This window comes from Syngnathus acus, chromosome 10 (assembly GCF_901709675.1).
Source record: "Syngnathus acus chromosome 10, fSynAcu1.2, whole genome shotgun sequence".
Classification (NCBI taxonomy): Eukaryota; Metazoa; Chordata; class Actinopteri; order Syngnathiformes; family Syngnathidae; genus Syngnathus; species Syngnathus acus.
Genome location: NC_051095.1, coordinates 12,993,682 through 13,015,987, shown reverse-complemented (window position 1 = coordinate 13,015,987; position 22,306 = coordinate 12,993,682). Strand labels below are relative to the sequence as shown.

General features: G+C 41.1%; 2 protein-coding genes across 6 annotated transcripts in view; one reads left to right on the top strand and one right to left on the bottom strand.

Moving 5' to 3' along the window:
• The window catches only part of macrod1 (mono-ADP ribosylhydrolase 1), a 127,866-nt gene that overhangs the window by 94,700 nt on the left and 10,860 nt on the right, over positions 1-22,306 (top strand). For 2 of the 5 annotated variants that reach the window (XM_037262427.1, XM_037262426.1), the window contains exons 6-9: positions 15,074-15,195; positions 17,265-17,295; positions 18,908-18,981; positions 20,144-20,225. In XM_037262427.1, the coding sequence (XP_037118322.1) occupies positions 15,074-15,195; positions 17,265-17,295; positions 18,908-18,981; positions 20,144-20,225 (309 nt within the window). Of the gene's footprint in view, positions 1-15,073; positions 15,196-17,264; positions 17,296-18,907; positions 18,982-20,143; positions 20,226-21,210; positions 21,243-22,306 lie in introns of all 5 variants that reach the window. The other 3 variants (XM_037262430.1, XM_037262428.1, XM_037262429.1) reach the window with 3 other exon arrangements.
• Positions 11,648-13,968, bottom strand: LOC119129276. Its single transcript, XM_037262425.1, has one exon. It carries the CDS (start codon positions 13,605-13,607, stop codon positions 12,255-12,257), a length of 1,353 nt encoding a protein of 450 aa, XP_037118320.1. The 5' UTR covers positions 13,608-13,968; the 3' UTR covers positions 11,648-12,254.

Genomic DNA, 22,306 nt, shown 5'->3' with positions numbered 1-22,306 from the left:
TTAATAGACTGTGAAGGACAAGCTCGAGAAAGGGCTTTTGATATCCAATAAGAAACATCAAGATAGCTTTTTAATGTGGCAATCATCATTCTCTCCTTGAATTGCGTCAGCTTTTCTCACGCACACACCTATAGTCTGCTTATGTTGTATATTGACATTTGGGGAGTGCAACTCTCCAATAAAAGATGATTCAATACATATCTCGACACAGGAGGTGCGATACAACGCTACAATGTTTCGATTCAGTATGAGACGATATGGCTCAGTTCTTGAAGATTGATGCAATGACTTTCTCCTCCCTATTTTCCATACTTTAGATAAGTTGTCCGTACTGTAAATGCACAGTAGCATTTCCTCCTCTAGCTCTCCAATTCATTTCATGTCTCAATATATTTGAAAGGTGCGATATTATACTGTTTTATAATTCCCACGGTTAAATATATTACCTTTAGCACAAAGGTGATCTAATTTCTTCTGAAATACGAGTTATTTCAGTGGCTATATTTCTAACCCGGAAGTGAAACGCCCGGTTCTATAAAGGGCACCTCCTGCCAGGTGGCTGCCTTACCCCTTTCATGTGCGCACACCACCCACAAAATAGTAATGACTGTTCATTACTGTTTCGTGGGTGTGACGCATTTCCATTACTGTTGTGCCAAACATCCCGACACCATACACCACTTGGCTGTACTTACACACATTTCCAATTTCTCTTGCAATGCGTATGTTATGAATCACACAGGAAATCAAAAAGGTTTGGGTTTTACAAAGTATTCTAAAATTTCACTGCGACGATAAAATTTTAACTATCTTGTCTACGTAGCAACGTAGATCAACAGAATGGCTCGGACTCTTTTTCCTGGTCTGGGAAGCAGTCCGTTGTTAGGCAGAATTTGTTAGCCAATTATAATCAATCATAGCAGTCCCGTAGGCCAATAAAAAATTAGCATATGCCCCATCCGCCCACTAGGCTGTTTGAATGGCAAACTAAGGCACCAACTGACTACAAAAGGATGATAATGAGATGATTACGTCTTGAATCACGGGCAACACTGTGGATTCGCGGGGAGCATGTCTGCTCCTCAGTTGGACGATCTGGGGTTGAATCGATGTTGTGAGGAGTTTCCAAATTTATTTTTGAATCGCATTTAGAACAACAATATTGGATGGAAAACAATCTAACGGTACGGAAGCTAAGAACAATAAAGCAAAGTATAAAACTGATTAACAGCTTCAATGAAAATGAATAGTGAATAGGGGTCTGTCTTTTTGTGTGTACACATCATTACCTTCTTATATATAATATGATCATAATTTGTTTCAGTTTTTCGTGTTTTATTGGCGTGTATGATTGGCAGGTGACAAAAACAGAATTGACCCTGCTCTAGCCCAGACTCGGCATCTCACCTGTGACGCTAATGAGTACGAGCACGATAGAAAATGGATGGCTGAAGTGAATCACTGCTCTGTAATGGATAAGAATTATGTATTGCACATATTTTTCCACCAAATCCCTTCAGAACATAAACTGAACAATAATAGTGCATTAAAATGCAGGGGCAGTTTTGAACTTGTGTCCAATATATGTCAAAATGCGATGAGGTTGTTATTAGGGATGAGAGGGTACTCACTAAAACCGTTGGCCCACAAGATAACGTTTCTTCCACTTACAGTTGCTTCAAAGTGCAGCTCACAGACACAATAAAACCACGAGCATGAGTGAAGGATTTTAGAGACAAATATTTGAATGAGGCCCAGCTTCATTCAAAACACTCCACTTTGGATTTATTTCCATTTCACCGTTCAATACAACGATGAGGGAGTGAACATTTTTTACAAAACAATTTACTTTTACAATTTACCATACAATCACGCTTGCTGGACATACCAAATGAAATGTTTAAATAACGGTTAACTGAAATAAATGTTCTCATGGAACCGCAACTATGATGCAAAAACTGATGTTACGTGCACTGTGCCACCATTTTAATGACGATAGATTCAAATGATTTTCGCAGTCTTATGTACAGTAGATGCTGTTTGAAGGAAAACCCAACTATGAGATGGCCTGTGGTGGAAATGAGTTGAAACTCCTGCATTATATTATTGTTTCATAGAAGTTGCTTGAAAATAAAATAGTTATATTTTTCATTAGGTTGCATCTGCCTTCCTTGACAAATGCTGCTCATAATAAATATTTTATATTTAGGAAGGGAGTGACATTATCCATGTGGGTAAGAACACAGTTGGAGATGGATATAGGCCCAGAAAGATGAAGTGTTGATAGAAAGAGAGAGCTACAAAGGGAGAAAGATATCACTCTGTCAAAAACTTCCTTGTTGTCTTTTCTCCCCCCTCTCTCCGACTCTTCCGTTCTGCTCCCTCAGTGGCCAATTACCGCTAATTAAAAAGCTCTCTCCCCCTCCTCCTCTTTCTTCCAGACCCCCTTCTCACTGCCTCCACTGTCACCCTGACAAGCTCTCTTTTCTCTCTCCTTTGACAAATCCGCGTTTCTGCCTCGTGACACCAACAAGCCAAACACCTCATCCTCACTTTTCACTTTTTTGTTCTCTCCCAACTCCTCACACGTATGTACTTACAGTCTAGTCCTGCTCCTCCTCTCCTTTCTCTTTAACTCCATTCTTCTCACTTCCACCCCACCAGATCAGCTAGTCCTTCTCACCTTCTCCCCGCACCGTGTTCCCATCGTCACCATCATCTTCGACAGTCGTGTTGCTTTAGTGGTAACAAAAGCCTTGTCAGTGCTCTGGGCTAAAGACTGTTGTGCTGTTACCTTTGTTACATTTTTTCTGACTTTGACACCGTTGACAAGTTTCCTCGGCTTATCCCTGCCATGGTGTCAGCTGTGCGACATGTGGAGGTGTTAAAATCCTTCACAATCCTCGATGAGGAGGAGGACTGTGATGATGATCACAGCAGCAGGTCTGGTGTTAATTCATGGATTCATTCACCTGCACGAAGAACAATATATATATATATACGCACGCACGCACACACATATGTAGTATGAAGTTATTAGTCGAACAGTTTCAGTTCAATGTGTATGTAGTCGACCGAACGAAACATGCACTTCTTTTTTTATGGTTGTGTGAATTAACGTCCGTATTCCGTTACTGTTTGGGGAAAAAAAAAACAAGAACGAGGAAAGCCGGAAAGCATGTTTGACGGAGGCTAAAGAATACTGTCTACGATTCTATTCATGTCCTTTCCATCTGTTCCCCTCCCTCATTCTCATTTTTTGACAAAGGTAAAAAGAGATAGATGGAGCTGAAGGGCCCAAACAAGACTTGAGCCTTACTCTTTTTTTTCTGAATTTAAGAGCTGTCCACGCTCCACTGAGCACAAACTGAGGCGGCCAGCACAAAAGGCCAGCTCGCCTTTTTCCTGCTTCCTGATTTAGAGGCAGATGAAGAAAGGCGAGGGCCAGATGGAGCTATGTGATGAGAGTAGGCAGCAACGGAGGGAGATTGAAAGGGGGGCAAGGGAGAAAGGATTGACGGCCGTTGAGTGTGAAAAACAGAAGCGGCTACGCGTGGCCTCACAGGTAAGAATGCGGTGAGGCCACAGGGGAGGGAGGGACGGACGGACGGACGGGTAGGAGGTGGAGGGTGGACACAGCCAAAAGGACGATGACAAAAAACACAGCCTCAATGGTAGACAAAGGATGGGTGTCACCGGATGGCTCCTAGTCAAGCTCTCTTAAATCTCATGCCAGTGTGACGCCCACCTGGGAGAGGGGATTGGCTTCACTCCACTCTCTATAGCAACCAACCTTGTTGGCCTATACTGTTAGTTTTTTCAGTCATGTGCAATGTAATTAATTTCTTTTTCAATCATACCAGTTCACGTGATGGAAGGGTGCGAGACAATCGCATAAGTGCTGACTTGACTGAGGTCGAGTCCGATTTCATTGTAAGACAATCAGAGGTGGACTTGGGTGGGTTTTTAAACAAAACACGGCCAGTTGAAGAGCTGAAACTGCTTGCACATTTAAGCAATTTTATTGTGTACTGATGTTGAAGTAGGGAGTAAGTTGCTCCTTAGTAATACAATTAGTACTGCTTTTAACCCTGGCTATAGTGGTCACTCTTGGTAGTTTTAGTATCTTGTACTTCTTCTCAAACATCTTCTATAGGTGTGAAATTTGAGTTCTGAAGGCAACCAGCCCGGGTGTACCCCGCCTCTCATCTAAATCTAATACGAAAATGCCGTGGATGATATTGTGATCGTCAAAGATGCTTCCCCCCCCCCCCCAACACATATGCACGTCTGTTGGCGACATTATTAATTGTAAATATTCTGAAATAATGTTCCAGACTCAGTGTAAACAAGTGCTGAACAAAGAACATTGTGTCGTTATATACAACAGCCAAATGATGGATAAATTGCATATCGATATTTCAAGGTCTGTTTCATATTGTCACGATAATAATCAGTAACAGTTGTTGTGACAGCTTTCTGAGAAAAATGCATTTAACCTTGCTAGTGATAATCACACTCATCTAATTTAATTTTCCCACTGCTTCTGGTTTTGTTTATCCTTCTGAGATTTTGAAGTTTTATTGTAGTGTGGTTGTCAGTGTAACGTGATGCTATTTGTGTAATTTCTTTCCTTTTTGGCATGGTGATAGAAGTTGTTTTTCTTTCTAAACAGGAATCTGGAAAAAGAGCAGCTGGTATAACAAATTAAATATGTCAGATAATGTGCATAACAGCTGTGTCCAGTTATCAGTGCACTGTAGACCAACACCGCTAAAATGTATTTTCTTAATTAGCTCAAGACAATTTTCATCTCACGGGAATCTGTAACCAAAGACAGAGAGAAAGGTGAAAAGTGCATTAATCAAGTAGTCGCTGGGAACATTGCATTTAATTCAACAACAATCAAATCTCAGAAGTGCTCTGCGTCCCATTTTAAACATGAAAATGACTTTGGCCTGCTTAGAGCTTGAGTCACTCCTCCCACCCTCAAATGAGGTAACCGGGGTTGTATAATTCAGGATTTGACCAACCTTTTCAGGTAATATATGCTTGTGTAGGCACCCTTATTTTCACCTAGATTTAAAAAGTATTTGGCTTTTTGCTTGGTCTTTTTTGACACTCCACATCAGACTCGAGGTGGATAACATTTTCACATTGAAATGAATCGAAATGCAATGTAATGTAATCATTCCCCAAAAAAAAAACATCCCATTTATTTGTAGCAATACATATATAAAACCCGTCTGTTGATGTGTGCTTTTAATGGCAGGAGCTGCAGTCAATTGGTTTGGCCATTTACCATGCTGTTATTTCAATTTGAAGGCTGAAAAATTATTTTCACAACCCTAATGTGTATCTATGTGTACTGGAGCAGGTGAAAATACAAGACATAAATCATCTCAAGGAACATAATGCCAACACCATTACAAGCAAACTAAACTTACTAAGAAACGAATATAAAATGCAGAGAAGCATTCAAAAATACCTAACTCACTTTAAAAATGAACCAAATTTAAAAAAGTCAAAGTATTAACCTGAAGGAAAAATCCCAAACTTTGCTCGTAACTTGAAAAACTAAAAGTTTGATGAGTATTTGTCTCTATTTTTTTCTACAGAAGAAACTGAAGGTCAGACATTTTCCAAGAACAGAATGCATTTAATCCCTGAATCCCCTGAATATGTCCCTTAAACGAGGTTGAACATCGATTGTTGCCGCGGGCAAACAGCCCATTGGAAATGCACCAGTCGGCAGGCAGCATGCGACATGTGTGCACCAACAACCACGAGTCACAGCAGAGTGATCCAGCACAGATAAAATGTTGACTGCCGTTATGTTCAAATCAGCATGAGCAGCATGGCCGTCATCCTGAGCAAACATCAAGTACAGCATATTGCTGCTCGCATTTACACAAAATATGCTCCGCTTCCTTTCCACCATCCTGTCTTCCAATCCACCCCACAACCCCAGAAGAGGGAGGTTGGGGCTGGCTGGGGGATGCGGCAGTGGCGGGAGGGGTGGGGGGTGTTGATGTATGGCAGAACTAAAGCAACCCTGCCGATCGATAATGTAAACAGGAGCAAAGAGAGGCGGTAAATAAGGCCCACTCCTGACAGATGTGTCGAGCTCAGGTGACGGAAAGAGAGGGAGAGAGAGACAGAGAGAGAGACAGAGAGACAGAGAAAAAGATTGAGGGGGGGAAAGAACTGGCGAGGAGATGTGTGTGTGTGTGTGTGCGTGCGTGCGTGCGTGCGTGCGTGTGTGTGTGTGTGTGTGTGTGTGTGTGTGTGTGTGTGTGTGTGTGTGTGTGTGTGTGTGTGTGTGTGTGTGTGTGTGTAAAACGGAGGGACGAGTAAAGGTAGAGCACAAGAGAGAGAATAGAGAAGAGGGTAATGGGGGCAAGAAGAGAGATGGAGCGACGGGATGAGATAACTGCCAAGGATGGAGGGCGATGACAAAGGACGTAGCGAGTGACACCGAAAGACGAAGAGAAGTAGAAGGAACAGACGGATGAGTTAAGACGGGCGGAAGGATGAGTGCGGAGACTAGATGACACGGAGGAAATAAAGATGATGATGATTGGTTTAGCCGAGTGGAAACGTTTACGCGGCAATTGTAGATTAGGATTCCTGTTAAGCGCACGCATCGCTTGTGACAGTTTAAAACAGCGATATTTAGCAGATGACGTGCAGATGATTGACAAGATGAGATGTTGAAACACACGTAAACACAACAAGCCCGCTCATGTCAAACTTAAGTCCGGGGGCCAAATTCAGCCCGCCATTTTACAAAAGCAGTTTTTCATCAACTTTGTCTCAAGCACTCGCATGCAGATTCACCGATGTTACATAGCGTCTGACTAGGCCCCGTCTTTTGTCTCTTGTGCTAAACACACAGCCCTACAACAAGTGCAGTATGTCCTATACATTTTATTACTGTTTTGTGGTAAAAACACATATTTGGGTGCTCACTATAGCAGTTTTCACCTATTGCATGTGGGGATATAAACCTCGACTGCACTGCAGCAGTCAGTGAGAGCTCGCACTCACATTTACGATGCGTACAATAAACACCCTGAGAGCTGCATGCACCACTTAGGTCTTCGGAGAGTCCATTTTCCTTTATTGTTACTCCTGCACGATGGCGGTGATTAAGCAGCCAAATCTGTTTGTGTTTAACCGACGCCTGCTCCTTGATAAGTTGTCCCAGATTTCAATTATAAGTAAACTGCATCTAATGAATCACCATAATGATTCATCCAGTCTGGAAGCTCTGAAGAGTTTTTATTTTAGATATATACTAATACTGTACATAGTGGTCAAACCAATGCTCTTTTCAATCATACTATAAAACATGGTGATTGCAAAAGACTGTTCATTTAAAAAAAGACACTGCTCAACAAATGTTTGCTTCATTTTTATAGTCAGGGATGTAAGTTAACTTCTTGATGATATTTTGGCACTGTTTGTGAATATAATAATAATAATAATTTAATAGCAATTTATTTAGGAATATTTAGGAATTACAGGTTAGGTTCAGCAACAGGCAACCTTTTTTAAACATCTTAGCTATAAATGACAGCACATGGTAAAATGCGCAAGGTTTTATTGGTCAAACTAAAGAAAAAAGAGTATCTCAAAAACCTGATGTGCTAGAAAAAAGTACAGTAAAAAATACATTTAGGAACACCTAAAGCCATCTCAGATTAGGATTTATTATTTATTTTTAAATTTCTATTTATCCAGCACAAACATATTGTTCAGCTAATAGGTTTCAAAACATTCATTATCATGTTTTAAGGATGTTTGTTTTCATATGCTTTGCATATTGCAGCTCAATTAGATGTCCCTAATGGTCTGACATGGTCGCCTTTTTTAATTTGCATTTCAGATTCACACAGTGGAAATGTAATTTTGCGCATTTCCATTCAGCCATCCAACATTAACAAGATTACCGTAATTTTCGGACTATAAGTCGCACCGGAGTATAAGTCGCACCAGCCATAAAATGCCCAAAAAAGTGAAAAAAAAACATATATATGTATATAAGTCGCTCCTGAGTATAAGTCGCCCCCCCACCCAAACTATGAAAAAAAACCGCGACTTATAGTCCGAAAATTACGGTAATCCTATGAGTATTTATATTTGTTTTGGTAGACAGTCAATTTCTTATCCTAATTTCCCATGAAGATGAAGTGATAAGCTGTAATTTCGTATTTAACACTAAATAGCGATTTGCTATCGTGTAACCAAAACGATCATATTCAATGGAACACAATTTATTGCACATAAAGCTGTGAAACCCTACAATAACCTTTAATTCCACACATCATCCTTGTTCTTATTAGCAAATAATTGTTTCAGAAAATGAAGTACATAAAACATAAAACTGCACATTCAATATGGTTCATTTTGCACAAGTTTCATCAGTGGGTCTTAGGCTAAGCGCTAATTGAATGTAAGCCAAAACGCATCATGGTTGATGTATAATTGCAATTAATGGCGCTTTGAATTTGCATAGTTCGGTGATTGTCTACAAGCCATCATCATAGTTTATGATTTGAATCAGTCTTCGGAAAAAGACATTAACCTTTGATAACGCAAATAAACAGAGACAATGTCTAGTCTATACTTTGTGTTGAAAGATAAATAACATGAATATAAACATGTTTCTGAGCAGCAGTTGTTATGATGGAACAAGATGACATTTTTAATAAACTGAAATTGACTCAGAAATTGATGTCATCGAGACCAAATGCTAAAAAAAGATTTCAATAAAGGGCCAACGTGCTTGTATTACTCTTTATGAGGCTCTGGATAAAACACTAGAAAATTCCAATTATTAATCACTGAAATTAAACAAATGTATTGTCTATATATATATATAATTTTGTTTTATTAGGTTTTTGAAGAAAGAAAATCTCCATGACCGCGAAACCTTATATTTATTTTTCTTTTAATTTGAAAGCCATTATTATTGTTTTAACATTAATTCATACACTTGAAAACACATCGATATGCCTAATCAATCATGGGCGATTCTATTGTTCCCTCTTCCTTTTTCACAGAACTCTAGCTTCTATCTTCCCGTCTCTATTCTGGTAGACGGCTGCATAACACAATTGGTTGAGTCTGAAGTTGAGTTACCCCTATAGTGCGGAAAACAATCGAATGCGAGTGGAAACTACAAAAGGCTTCAACCTTTTTCCTAACTGACAACAGCGAGAGCCAAATGCTATTATAGCACTTCAGGCAGTGTTAGCCCAGGAGGATGCAGCAGAGAAGTCGAGTGTGTCATGAGTGACGCTTTTCATCAAAAAGACTCTTGAAGCGCTCTAAATGGTTCATGACATTAAATGTTGATTCACAGTTTTATCAATTTCTGTAAAAGTTTTGATGTTTCACTTGTTATATAATAATCCTCAGGAAGAAGCTAAAGGACTCCCATCTTTAAGACACTGCTCCGCGCTCTGCCAGAAATAGACTTTGACGCCGTCTCGGTGGAACTGTAGCTCGCGAACGAGATTAAACCCTCCAAGTTCCCGCTGTGTCATTAGTACGAGATGCACCATTCCCTTTTCTGCTCCTCCTTCTTCAAATGAGCATGGCGAGGGCTTTCTCTTGCAACAATGAGATACATCTTGTCAAAGTACATACAATCTCCGTGCTTACTTTCTGCTAAGCTGCTCCATCAGCACTTCCAAATATGAGGACGCTTGCCGCCCTGCCACACAACTGAGCGAGCGCGGTGTGAAAAGGGGTTAAGTTGGCAACACAGACCTCATATCAGTTGGTATCTGCGTTCTTAGCAGCAATGCACATCAGCTCGCGACTATATTTGATTATTATTACTCTGAGTTGGTCGAAAAGGTCCCCTAAAAAACGAGAAGCACTTTTATTGTTCCGCGGAGCACATAGTCTTCTAATTGCCAAAATTTGAAAACGTTTGCAGTGCTCTGAGTGGAGGCCTCTTTAAAATTAAAACCTTCATCACTTATTGATTGTCTTATTGTGCATCAAAAAGTAGGAGTTGCATAATTAATAAAGAGGAACTTTTTTTTTTCAACACACGCTCCTTCAGCTATATGTCAAGCAAGTCTTTTAAATATATTCCTGTGGATCGCGTGTCTCACAAAGCCAGTCAGCAAGAGTGAAAATTGGACAAGGGACAGACACATTCTAGGAATATTAATCCGTAATATCCACATTCAAGTCTGCAATGTCTTTGAATGAATAATTTCCAGTTCTCAGTGTGCGGCCGCTTGTAGTCTTGCTAAGTGATTTCTCGGGGACTGCTGCTCTTCTTCATCATTTTGATGAAGGACCGTCGTAACTTTCTTTCATTTCACGTCTGCCGGCTCTCCTGTAAGAGCGGCTCTCTAGCCGCGCGCTTTCATGCGCAGGCTTCTCATCTTGGTGGGGGCAGCGAGGCGTTGAACATGAGAACACAAGAAATGGCTCGTTCATGCAGTGAGCTTGCATGGCAGCATGCGGAGAGTCTGCTGCTGCCAGGAAGCCAGAAGGCAAAAAATCCACGTGAAAAGACGACAACACTTTTACAGTCACTTTCAGTCGTGCTCATTGAAATGTTTGATGGCTTTGTTTGGGGGGGGAAAATAGTGCCACCTTACGAGCATTGCGGTAGAGATGTATTTAAAATGTAAACGGCAAAGAGACCACCTTTAATTTTGGGGTCATTTCACTGACGAGCGTCTCTTGGAAAAAAGGCTGTAATAATAGCAGCTACATGGGATTACAAGGTTGATGTTTTTATGCAAACAGCTGCTGATAAGATCATGAGATCAGCATGTTAAGTGTCTTAAGTGTGTTTGCTGGCCGGCTTTGGTGGTCCTCGGGGTTGTTGGATTATACAATGTCAGCGGAGCGGAGTGCGCAGCTTGTTAACTGTGTACTTGTGTGCGAGGGCTGTGTAAATGTCCATCTTAATTAACCAGAGATAAATCTGACCCATGAGGGAGTGGGGATAGCTCGGTCTTCATTTTGTCTGCAGCGCAACAACAGAGGAGATTAATTATCTGGGTTTAACACCAAATCTTTGAACATCTCTTGTGTTTTCCACAGATGTATTCAATATAGCCATATTTGCTTCCTCATTCTGCTCACATTTTACCAAAAGCCGAGGATAGAAAGACACGATGATGGAAAATTATATAGAAGGTAAAAACTGGTGTGTTAGTTTCCTTACCCACTCACTGGTTATGTGTGGAGTTTGAGTGGATTGGGTTACTTTTTCCCCCAAAGTCGGGCTAATTCCTTTAACCCAGCAGATTGGGTTGAAGATTGAGTTGGACAGGTGAAAGAACTGAAGCCGGTCGCTATTTGTCGTAACGTAATGTCCTCTGATTGGTTCATCAGGTCTACATATTACGTCTGTATATTACGTGTGTGTGTGTGTGTGTGTGTGTGTGTGTGTGTGTGTGTGTGTGTGTGTGTGTGTGTGTGTGTGTGTGTGTGTGTGTGTGTGTGTGTGTGTGTGTGTGTGTGTGTGTGTGTGTGTGTGTGTGTGTGGCGGAAGCCACACAAAACAACTTTACAGATTTGCACAAACGATCGTATTTATTTATTAATACATACAATATATACTCTACATGTTACGTACAGTCCTCTGATTGTTTTTTTGCCCTGATCTACGTAAAACGTAATGTCCTCTGATTGGTTCATTGGGTCTACATATTACGCCTGTATATTACGGAAGCCACACAAAACAACTTTACAGATTTTGAAATTCGGTAGAAACACAAGGCACACCTTATTAAAAGGCGCACTTTCGTTTTGGGAGAAAATTATGGGCTTTGAAGTGTGCCTCATGGTGCAGAAAATACAGTACATAAAGAGAACAGTTGTGTAGATCCAAATTTAGGGCTTTAGGGTAGCTCTGAACTCAACTGATTGCTTCATTTAGATGGGGAAATATTTGACACATGGATGACGAAAGTCACACACGGATTAACTAATAGAAAGATTTGATAGCCCCCAAAACTTAAAGCAGAACAAGTGTTATTTCACAGGCAAACAGGAGCTCTAAATGCAAGAAGACATAGCATAGCTGATTACATTTTGACTTCCTGTGTGTCACAACTGACATATTGAAGTCGTATGAGTCTCATCTTCATGCCAGTAGAAAAGTCAAAGCTGTCAACAGAGAGGTTGACATCCGTCTCCATGGTGATTGCGCTTGGATTGGACATCCCGATCAAGTAACAGTCCTCGTGTTGCCTTGGAAACTTCACCGGTCAATTGTCGCTTCGCAATGGTTTGGACATTTCCAAGTTAGTTCCACGCCCAGATTCGTTGGGCTCGCTGATTTCTGCGTTGCTTTGTTTCTTGCGCCACAGCAAGTAGACCAGAAGCGGAGCGGCCAAGATCACGGCCACGGCCACGATCACGCCCACGATCTCCCCAGGTCCCAAACCGTGCAAGGATTGATCCCGGTAGAATGGATTGGCAAATGCTTGGCTCTCCTTCTGGCCCAACGGGTTCTGCATGACACAAACGAAGCTTCTGATTGAGTCGCTTGTCCGGTTGATGCTTCGGTTCCGTCCTCCCGTCATTTTCTTTACGGGTTCGGTTTTCCATGAATATGTGATAGGCTCAGCACCGCTCGTGTTTCCACCGCAGTGCAGCGTGCAGCTCTCGAATTCCTCGGAGCACGCCAGAGGGTTCGGCTGCACTTCCGGTTCGGGTACGTGTCTGATCACCTTGACGACGAAGACGTCATTCTGCTGCACGTTGTTCAAGGACAGCGTAAACATGCCCGCGTCCGTCGCCACCGCGCGCACAAGCTCCAGCACGCCGTTGCTCACGTTCAAAGAGACTCGGTCGTCATATGCCGTCACTTCCGTTCCGTCCCATTTGGCGAGAAGGTTGCTATTCCGCTTCCACTCTAAGCTCTGGATGGGGCCTTGAAGCTGAGGCCATACAGTCAGCGTTTGCCCCAGAGCGACGTACAGGGCCACGATCTCACCGGGTCCCAAGCCGTGCAAGGATTGATCCCGGTAGAACGGATTGGCGAATGCTTGGCTCTCCCTCTGGCCCAACGGATTCTGCATGACACAAACGAAGCTTCTGATCGAGTCGCTTGTCCGGTCGATGCTTCGGTTCCGTCCTTCCGTCATTTTCTTTACGGGTTCGGTTTTCCATGAATACGTGATTGGCTCTGCGCCGATCGTGTTCCCACCGCAGTGCAGCATGCAGCTCTCGAATTGTTCGGAGCATGGCAGAGGGTTCGGCTGCACTTCCGGTTCGGGTACGTGTCTGATCACCTTGACGACAAAGACGTACTCCTGCTGTATGTTGTTCACGGACAGCGTCAACCTGCCCGCGTCCGTCGCCACCACACGCACAAGCTCCAGCACGCCGTTGCTCGCATTCAAAGAGACTCTGTTGTCGTATAATGTCACTTCCGCTCCGTACGATTCGGCGAGAAGGTTGCGGTTCCGCTTCCACTCTAAGTTCTGGATGGGGCCTTGAAGCTGAGGCCGTACAGTCAGCGTTTGCCCCAGAGCGATGTACACGTCCACGATTGTGCTGACGGTGCAGCCAAGCCGTGACCACAAAAATAGACACCAAATAATCTGGCGCTTCATGTTGCTCTGCTGATGGAAAAAATAACCGACTTGATTTTTGACGAGCCAATCGCTGCCACCTCAAACTGGCACTGCGCTTTCTAGTTGTCCGTGGCCACGCCTGACTTAGTGATCGGCCTTTCAGCAGCAGTTCGCTCGGAAATTCTAACAATTAACACTCCAGCTAACGTGGCCGAAGAGCTACTTCATGGCGCACACTCACTCGGACGCGACAAAGGAAGCACCATCAAAGTGAAAGCCACAAACTTGCTGATGTCACCGTGGAATGAATTTCAAACGCCCCCAAATCGACTTTAGACAGCTGCACTCAGAGAAAAAATAGGCTTGGCTTGTGTTATTTGGCCCAAACAATGATGACTCCCCTTAGGAGAATTAAGCCAGTCACCCATCCAACACGAAGGAAGTAAACTGCGCCTTTAGCTGACTGCCCGTGTTGATGCCTGATTTAAAATGTTTGTTGTCTTTTCCAGTTCAACAATATTTCATTCGTCAATTCAAACAATGCTTAATAATTCAAGCAGTGCTCCAGCTCCCGTGGCGGAAGTGCTAGCTTGTAAAGCACAAAGCGTCATTGCTTGGTTTTGTAAATGCCAATTTGCAATCTGGCGCGTGACGAGGGCAGCACCTTTGAAACAAAATTTGCTACCGACTTGTTGAGTGTACAGATTCGTCGTCCTGGTCTTATCTTGGATGATTTTGCTGCTTCTAAACACCAAAATAAATTTAAATAGAAAAATAAATATTAAGTAAAAAAATACACAACGTTGAATTGAGGTTAGAATGTTAAACACGTCGATTTCAGAAATTATTTTCTGAAATAATAATACGCCGTGCCTACTGCCATTCAAATGTGTTACATTTCTTTACTTTGTCTTTGATTTTTCTGAAGTTTCAATGTACACTTATTGTGCAACGTGCATATCAATAGATGTTTGATGAACTCCATATTGATTGTAAACCTTAATACATATCACTGTCAGTCTTACACTACACTTGTATATTCTTATTGTCCAAATATTAGCATTGTTGGACACTGCCTTTCCCAAAACCTTAGATTTTCCTTTGAATATTTTTGAACCTATGGTGCAATATTGAGCATTGGTTCATAAAAAGTGGGACTTTGGAAAATAATTTGCTATAGTTTCAAAGTATCATGGAAGCCTGACCCTAACCCTCTTTGACACAAAACAAACAAACAAAAAAAGTTTTTTATGGGTTGTTCATTTGACACAACTTTTGGGGTTATTCAAAAAATAACCCAGTTTGGGTCAATAAGTACAGTTGCCACATAATGAAACAAAACCTAATTTTGTTTGATGCAAAACTACCCAGGGTCAAATTGGGTCAAATTGATGCATAATTGGATTATTTTTACTATCTATTTTTATCTCTTTTTTTGACTGCTGTAATAGTGCCTCGGTCTTTTTTTACATTAGATTTCCAATGTGTTTTTTACGTATGTGTAGATGTGATCCACACGGTGGGGCCGATAGCGCAAGGCGGTGTCGGGGAAGCGGAGAAGAACGCTCTGAGGTCATGCTACATCAACAGCCTGCAAAAGGCGACAGAGAACGATGCACGCTCCGTGGTGAGATGAAAGAAATTGTCGATTGTCTGGGCGAGTGAGTATTGGTGTTTTGAGAAAATGAAAAGGCGTAGAAATAGGAGTAGTGTAAAAGAATGCAGATAAGAAAAAAACAAATTGAAAAAATGTGTCTGAACAGATTCCTCGCAATGCACTCCAACTGAGATATGCTGAGCGAGGAACTGGAGTGGGGCACAACTGACTTTTTTGTGATGGTTTTATGAAGCACTCAACACAGGGGGCTTGGTGACAGAAAGAGATGTCACGGTCAAAGAAAAACATTGATGTGAAAATGACGAAAACAGACTCCAGCATCATACAAAATAAAATGAGAAATTGTCAAAATACCAGCAAAAAAACCAATTGTTAACAGCATATTTTAATCTGAGAGAAATTATTGACACTAATTAAAAAAATATCTTGCTTTTATTCATTTGTACACCAGGTTTTTGCAATATTTTCATTAGTTTTTAAGTTGAACCTATATAAACTTGCGTTGTAAATTATAGGTATGATGTTTCAGAAACATATCCGCCTGTAGCTGAACAATTCAGAAATATTAGTAAATATATTACTATATTACATCTTATGATATTATTATATTACTATTAGTGTTATGATGACATGACACCCATCTTGAAACAATTTTGACACAATAGCATGTTATTGTTACATTATTATTATTGTTATGATGATGTGACACCCATCTTGACACGATTTCGACACAATACCACGCATGACTTATTGCAACTAATAGAGACACTGTTGATTTATGCTCAAGTAGAGTAGTTCATTTCTCACCATCAGTCACCTGTAAACTTGCAGACCCCCTGTAATCTGATTGAACGAAGGGCTTTGTCAGTGTCGTGACGTCGCTTCTGCTTTTCTGGCTATTATTTTGCTTAGGTCATTAAAAAGCAGAGTATTATTTGAGTTACGGAAAAGTCAACGTATTCGCCTGTTTTCTTCTTTGATGAAGTTCTAAAAGCAATTGTGGTGATGACACATTTTGGTTCAAAATTATTTATAACCATATTTTGTATTATTGTATAATACCGCTTTCCATGAGCATTCCAGTGACATCAAATGACTATTCACAGGCATGATATATTTTTGCTTTCTAATACACATTTACAGTGACTAACTCGCATGTTTCAGGATCTTTCTTGTTGGAGACCGAGTCTATGTTCCTTGTGTAAAATAAAATGAAACTGCAGAGTCACAAGGGATTGACAGGAAACTCTGCGTGCACATGCTCGGCCGCTTGTAAACATAGCTAATTGAACGAGGCCGCGCTAATCACACTCCTCCAGCTGTGTCGGTGGTGTACAGTATTATGAGCTTTCAAGCGAAACAAACATTTCTGACAGCTGTCGTTTGCATCTAAACACGACAAACCAGGAGGACGCAGCCACACAAGACGCAGTATATTTAGCACGGAGAGAGAAGGGAGGAGGGAATGTTTATAATAAGCAGCACAAGTGGGACCATCCATCCTCCTTTGCTTCGGTGTTCAATTGTGTGAAAAGTAATGAAAGTGCCTGCGGGAGGGAGGTATTTGTTTGATTTGGTGTTTATTAAAATAACGTAACAAAAAATAACGGTTTTGTTTATGAAGATGCTCCACATGCAGATTTCGCTCTCACTGCCTATCGTTTTCCTCCTTGTCATTTTGACCCCCCTCCCAAGACACACACACAACCATTGTTTCCACTAGGGCAGGGATAGGCAACAATTTCTCATCACTGCAATTAGATAGGACCATGCATTTCCTAATGTGTGACAAAAATGCTCATTTAAATATTGACAAAAGATGTGGATGTTAATAAATCTTTAAAATATTTTTTTTCCAGTGCAAAGAACCCTATTGCATAAAAATTAATTACCATTCAAGGACGGCAAAAAACGGCCAAACAGTACGGGCAGATTCAAAATCATCTGGAAAAAAAATGAATCCGGCAAAATTTAATTGCATCACTGATTTAAAAGTTTTGTAAAATTTTGTTGACCAGTGTAATTGACTGTTCAACATCTGACTGAACACTGTCTTTTCTTTTTTTTTTAATGTGCAGGCCTTCCCGTGCATCTCCACTGGAATCTACGGTCAGTATGTGTTTTGTAATTACTTGCCTGAATATTCAGACAACAAGTGTAGCTGCATTCTCTGGCGCGCTTCTTTCCTGAGTCACCGATGGTTCTGGGCACGTCACCTCGTCCCAGCCAGAGGTGATTCCCAGATTAAGGCCTTGTATTAGGAGCAGCAGATTAAGGCGGTTTAGGCCGTTGATGGTGTCAGATTGACTGTAATCCTGCATCACTCTCATAGAGAGTGTTAAGAACAGCGCTAAGACAGTCCCAGGGGGTAGTTTGGCGCTCGGCCTGTGTTCGATTGCTAGAAACCACACACGGAAATTAAGAAATGTGTTGGCAATAGCTGTTATAATCCTTCCAAAAATAACTGAAAGATCAGCTATTGTACTCACCACAACATTAGGTACACTGGCAAAATCTGATGATTTTATTCAAATATAAGGACTGGAAGAAGAATTGTGGTTTAACAGAGATACTACAATAATAAGGAGTGGTATTCATTTTACTATGCAGTGGAAACGCTAGTTGTCAGGTGCCAAACTCAGGCCCAGGGGGTACATCTGGCCCACCACATCATTTTATGTGGCCCGCAGATTCTAATCTCGTGCATCAACTTCCATCATTCAGTTATTGCAGGATTTTCTTTGTTACCAACCCCATTTACACAGTAAATTGAACAACAGTTATCCTTTACTTCTGATTTTAAACACATTATCCACCAATTTGTTGTGTATTATGACAAAGATTTAGGTAAGAAATCCCGGATCCCAGTTATAAACCTGATTGGCTAAAATTATGTAAATATTCAAAATACTTTTCAGTGAAATTTCTCTCATGAATCGCAGGTGCACAATTTGTCAGGAAACCACAAGCCATTGATGTGGTTTATTTCGAGCTTGAGAGTGGGCCCTCTTTGGCATATTATTTGACATCTGTCCTAGTAAATGATGTGTGCGCCCACATTTCTTGTGTTTGCACAATTTAATGTTCCTTTGCTATCCTGTTTGGCTTCCTTATATTGTTCTGTGTATTTAGGCAGCTGCAGTCAACTTTTTCACATTCTCACTTACCGACATTCAAATTATGTCAGCGAGCACACTGTGTTAACAACAAGCCCATCTCAGCGGAATTGGTGATATAACACTAGCTACGTTTACATGGATAAAAATTTCAGATCACAGTTTGGGTTAAAAATCTCTTCAGATACACTGTTTTCATGAACACTAAAAATATTGATCCAATTCGTACTTATGTGTTCCTGCATCACACTTTCGAATCACTTTGACATGCGCAGATTGATGAAATATGTCCGAGTCCACAAAACATTGTTCCGTCTATTTCTACTTTAAACATTAGCGTCATTTTGCGTACTTTCCCCGTTTATGCTGTTACGCCAAGTTAACCCTTCCTAATGGAGCTGCAATGTATCATCCAGACCGCACCCTTGTATTTGCTAGTGTTGATTTTTAAGACACCAGGCCAGCTTCTGCGTGCGATGATGAACCGAGGGAGACGTCACATTCTTGGAATAACAAGATTATCAAAGGACATAGACCACCCCTCTCATTCATTTATCACCATGCCTTCTCTCCAAAGCCTCTGTGCATATTCTTAAATGTTGCAGGCTATCCACCTGAGCAGGCTGTGCATGAGGCCTTGGCAAGCGTGAGGGAGTATCTGGAAGGACACCACGACAAGGTGTGTGGGTGTGGGTGTGGGTGTGGGTGTGTGCATTCGTGTGCGCAATTTTCCCGACAATTTTCAGGGCTGTTGTTTCGGCACCGTGTTGAGACAGGGGAAGGTGTACAGGTAAAACATAGACTGTTGATGCGCTTAGAGTGACCCGCCCCCGTGCTCAGGGCCACGTCTGCCTTTTAATTGGCTCCTTGAGGGACGGAGACGTGCCCAACACTGACACGTGCATGCTTGCTTTCCAATGAAGAGAAAAGACCAAATGATGCGCAACTGATGCATTCGCTCGTTAAATGGGACCTCCCTTCTTCCGCCCTCGACTCCTCCCACTCCACTTTACACCTCCCAGAGAGGCTGTTGACGAGGTTATTGTCAGCTTGGCCGTCCCCAGGGTCCGCATGACTCAAGGTTCATGTGCTGTGTGAGTCAACATTCAGCTGCACAGTGTGCAGTAACACACAGAAATGTATCAAAATACACTTTTTAAAGTGGTCCTATCATGTCTGTTCTCACTCTGCTTATTGTGAATGATTCACCTGTGGTAATCTCCCTTTTCTTAGAAAAAATATGACGATACAAAAAAATATATATAGATAAAAATATATGAAAAATAATTGAGAGTATATTTCCACATATTTAGCTAAACTTTTGTAGCTCCATTCTGCTGCATTTTTTTAGAGGTCGTTTCAAAGTTTAGCCCATGAGGTGATCTTCCTGAGCTTCTGGTACAATCTGGTCAAAAAACATGTGTTGTGTGCTCCAAGATTGCTGTACTGAGACTTGAGCTCCCAGAAAGCAACACAAAGCAGCCCAACTATAAATCACACTCCCTCGCCCACAACACAAGAAACAATCCTAAACTATGTTCAGACATCATGGTGGTGAAAATGCACGGTCAGGATTCAAGAACTAAGTAAAGTGGATAATAGCCCCGTAAGCATCTTTTTGCTGGAGTAAGTTTTTATGGAAGGACAGTGCCAAAGCGTAGCATTGATAGATGACATAGACAATATTTACAGTAAATCCATACAAGCTCATGTAAAGATTACACTATCTTAAGAACACAAGAGCGGGATGATTTCTTGTCGTGGCACTCATTGACCAATGCCGTCATGATTTAAAATTGTGTGGGTATGTGTGTGTGTGTGTGTGTCTGTGTGTGTGTCAGCTGGACAGAATTATCTTCTGTGTGTTTTTGCCAAAAGACCAGGAGTTGTATCTGCAGAATCTCCCTCTCTACTTTCCTGTTGGTATGTTTACACACACACACACACACACACACACACACACACACACACACACACACACACGCACGTGCACACACGCACACACACACACACACACACACTGACACTGCATATATATATATATATATATATATATTTATATAGAATAGAATAGAATAGATCTTTGTTGTCATTGTCACATGTACAACGAAATTAAAAGTGTCAACCGATCAGTGCATCTGCTAAAATAAAAAAATAAAAAATACAAGCTAAAAGTCTATACAAACTAAAAACCACACAAAAGAACATACACAAACAAGTGACATGTAATTCCACACCCCCATACACACAGTGTTTGTCAAATTGCAATGCAGCGTTTGTGTAAAATGTAAGGGGTGAGGATAAAATATCAAAATAACTATAATCAACAAAATCATTTGCACTTTGACAAAGCCTGACAAAAAAATACCAACATTTACAAACCTAGGGAGACCATACCTTCACTTTTCCCATAGCACTGCATGTATACTGTAGCTCCAAAGACACACAAACACCCCCCCTTCTCTGTCTCTCTGTCCTTCTCTGTCTGTCTGTCTGTCTGTCTGTCTGTCTCTCGCTCTTTCTTTCTCTCTCTCTCTCCCCTTTTTTCCCCCTGTCTCTCATATACACACATTCTGGTGTGACAAATACCAGTCTATCTCCCTCATGTGCTAATTGCACATCCGGGATGTTCCACAATTAAAAAACAATATTATGAAGGCAATCACATCTGTCTGTAATAACATTGTTTTCCCAAGAACTAGAGCGTGTAAACAGAAAGATAGACTAATAGTACGAGACAAACATTTAGGCAACACACCGATTGTCCTTTGACAGATGGAAAGACAGGCAAGACCTGTTGGTGAAAATGCACATCGCCCAGTTGGACACAGCAATTTGCCATTAGCAGATTGTCGAGTGTTTCAAAGTCACTGTCAGTTTACATGTGTTTCCTTTTCTTATTGCATAGCCCGCTGAGTCTTAACAGCAACTTCATTTCAGGTACAACAAGTAGCAGCATGTGGAACTCAGACGCAAACTGTTGGGACATGGCCCTTAACCTCTGATGAGCATGTTGTCATATTGGCACGGTGTTTTTGGGGTGTTCACTCATCACCGCTACACTAATTGAATGCAACAAGATCTTGACAGGGTTATAGTAGTTTTGGATTCTTCATAATTATTAGTTTTATTTAGTTTTGACTTTTGTTTTCTTAATTCTGTTTGTCTTCATAGATATCGAGAGCAGATTCGTTTTTATTTTGAATGCTTCCTTCTTATATTTGACTCAACGGTAATACCAAAAAATAAATACATTTAAAAACCTTGAAAGCTCATGTATGAACATAAGTGAAAAAGACAAAAACGAAGAATATTTTCACTTTAATTACAGCTAGTTTTAGTTCGTCTTATAAACATAAAATGTAGTTTGAGGTCATTTTCTTTTTTTTTTTTAAGCACTCATGTCAAAATAATTTCTTAACCTTAGTTTTAGTTATTGTTACTTACTTTCCATTGACTGCGTTTATAGACCTGTGCTTCAGTATTTGTTTTTCTGACTTTTTATTTTTTTACTTTTACTACCTTATACTTGAAAACTGAATTTGTACTTGCAAAAGAGTTGAATCGCTACTTCAGCTTTTGCCATTTTTCGTTACACAAGTACTGCGCTTACTTCTACTCAAGTACAGATTGAGTGTACTTTTGTCACCTCTTTCTGATAATGTTGACAAGGATCCAGTTGTAGTAAACGATTTCAATAATGTCGGATTCAAACGAAGTAGTATTCATATCAGTGCCAGCTGAACAGGGCAAACTTCAAGAAATCTTCCCCTAATTCTGCATACAAAAACACAGCGGCCAGTCCGATTAAAAGCCAATTCATTGAAGCACGACTGGCACGGAAATCAAAGCAGGCATGTTCAATTTTACATTAAAGACAAACTTTTTTTCTTCTCCCGTGGCAACATTAGTCAATGGAACCAAGAGAGAGAGCTGCCTCTGAGGTTAGATGGCTCACTGCATCTTTAATATGCATTCAGTGAGGGAGAAGCTTCAAGTTGATA

What these genes read in the sequence shown, in the direction of transcription:
- LOC119129276 (XM_037262425.1), bottom strand. Translation starts at nt 13,607, where the DNA reads ATGAAGCGCCAGATTATTTGGTGTCTATTTTTGTGGTCACGGCTTGGC.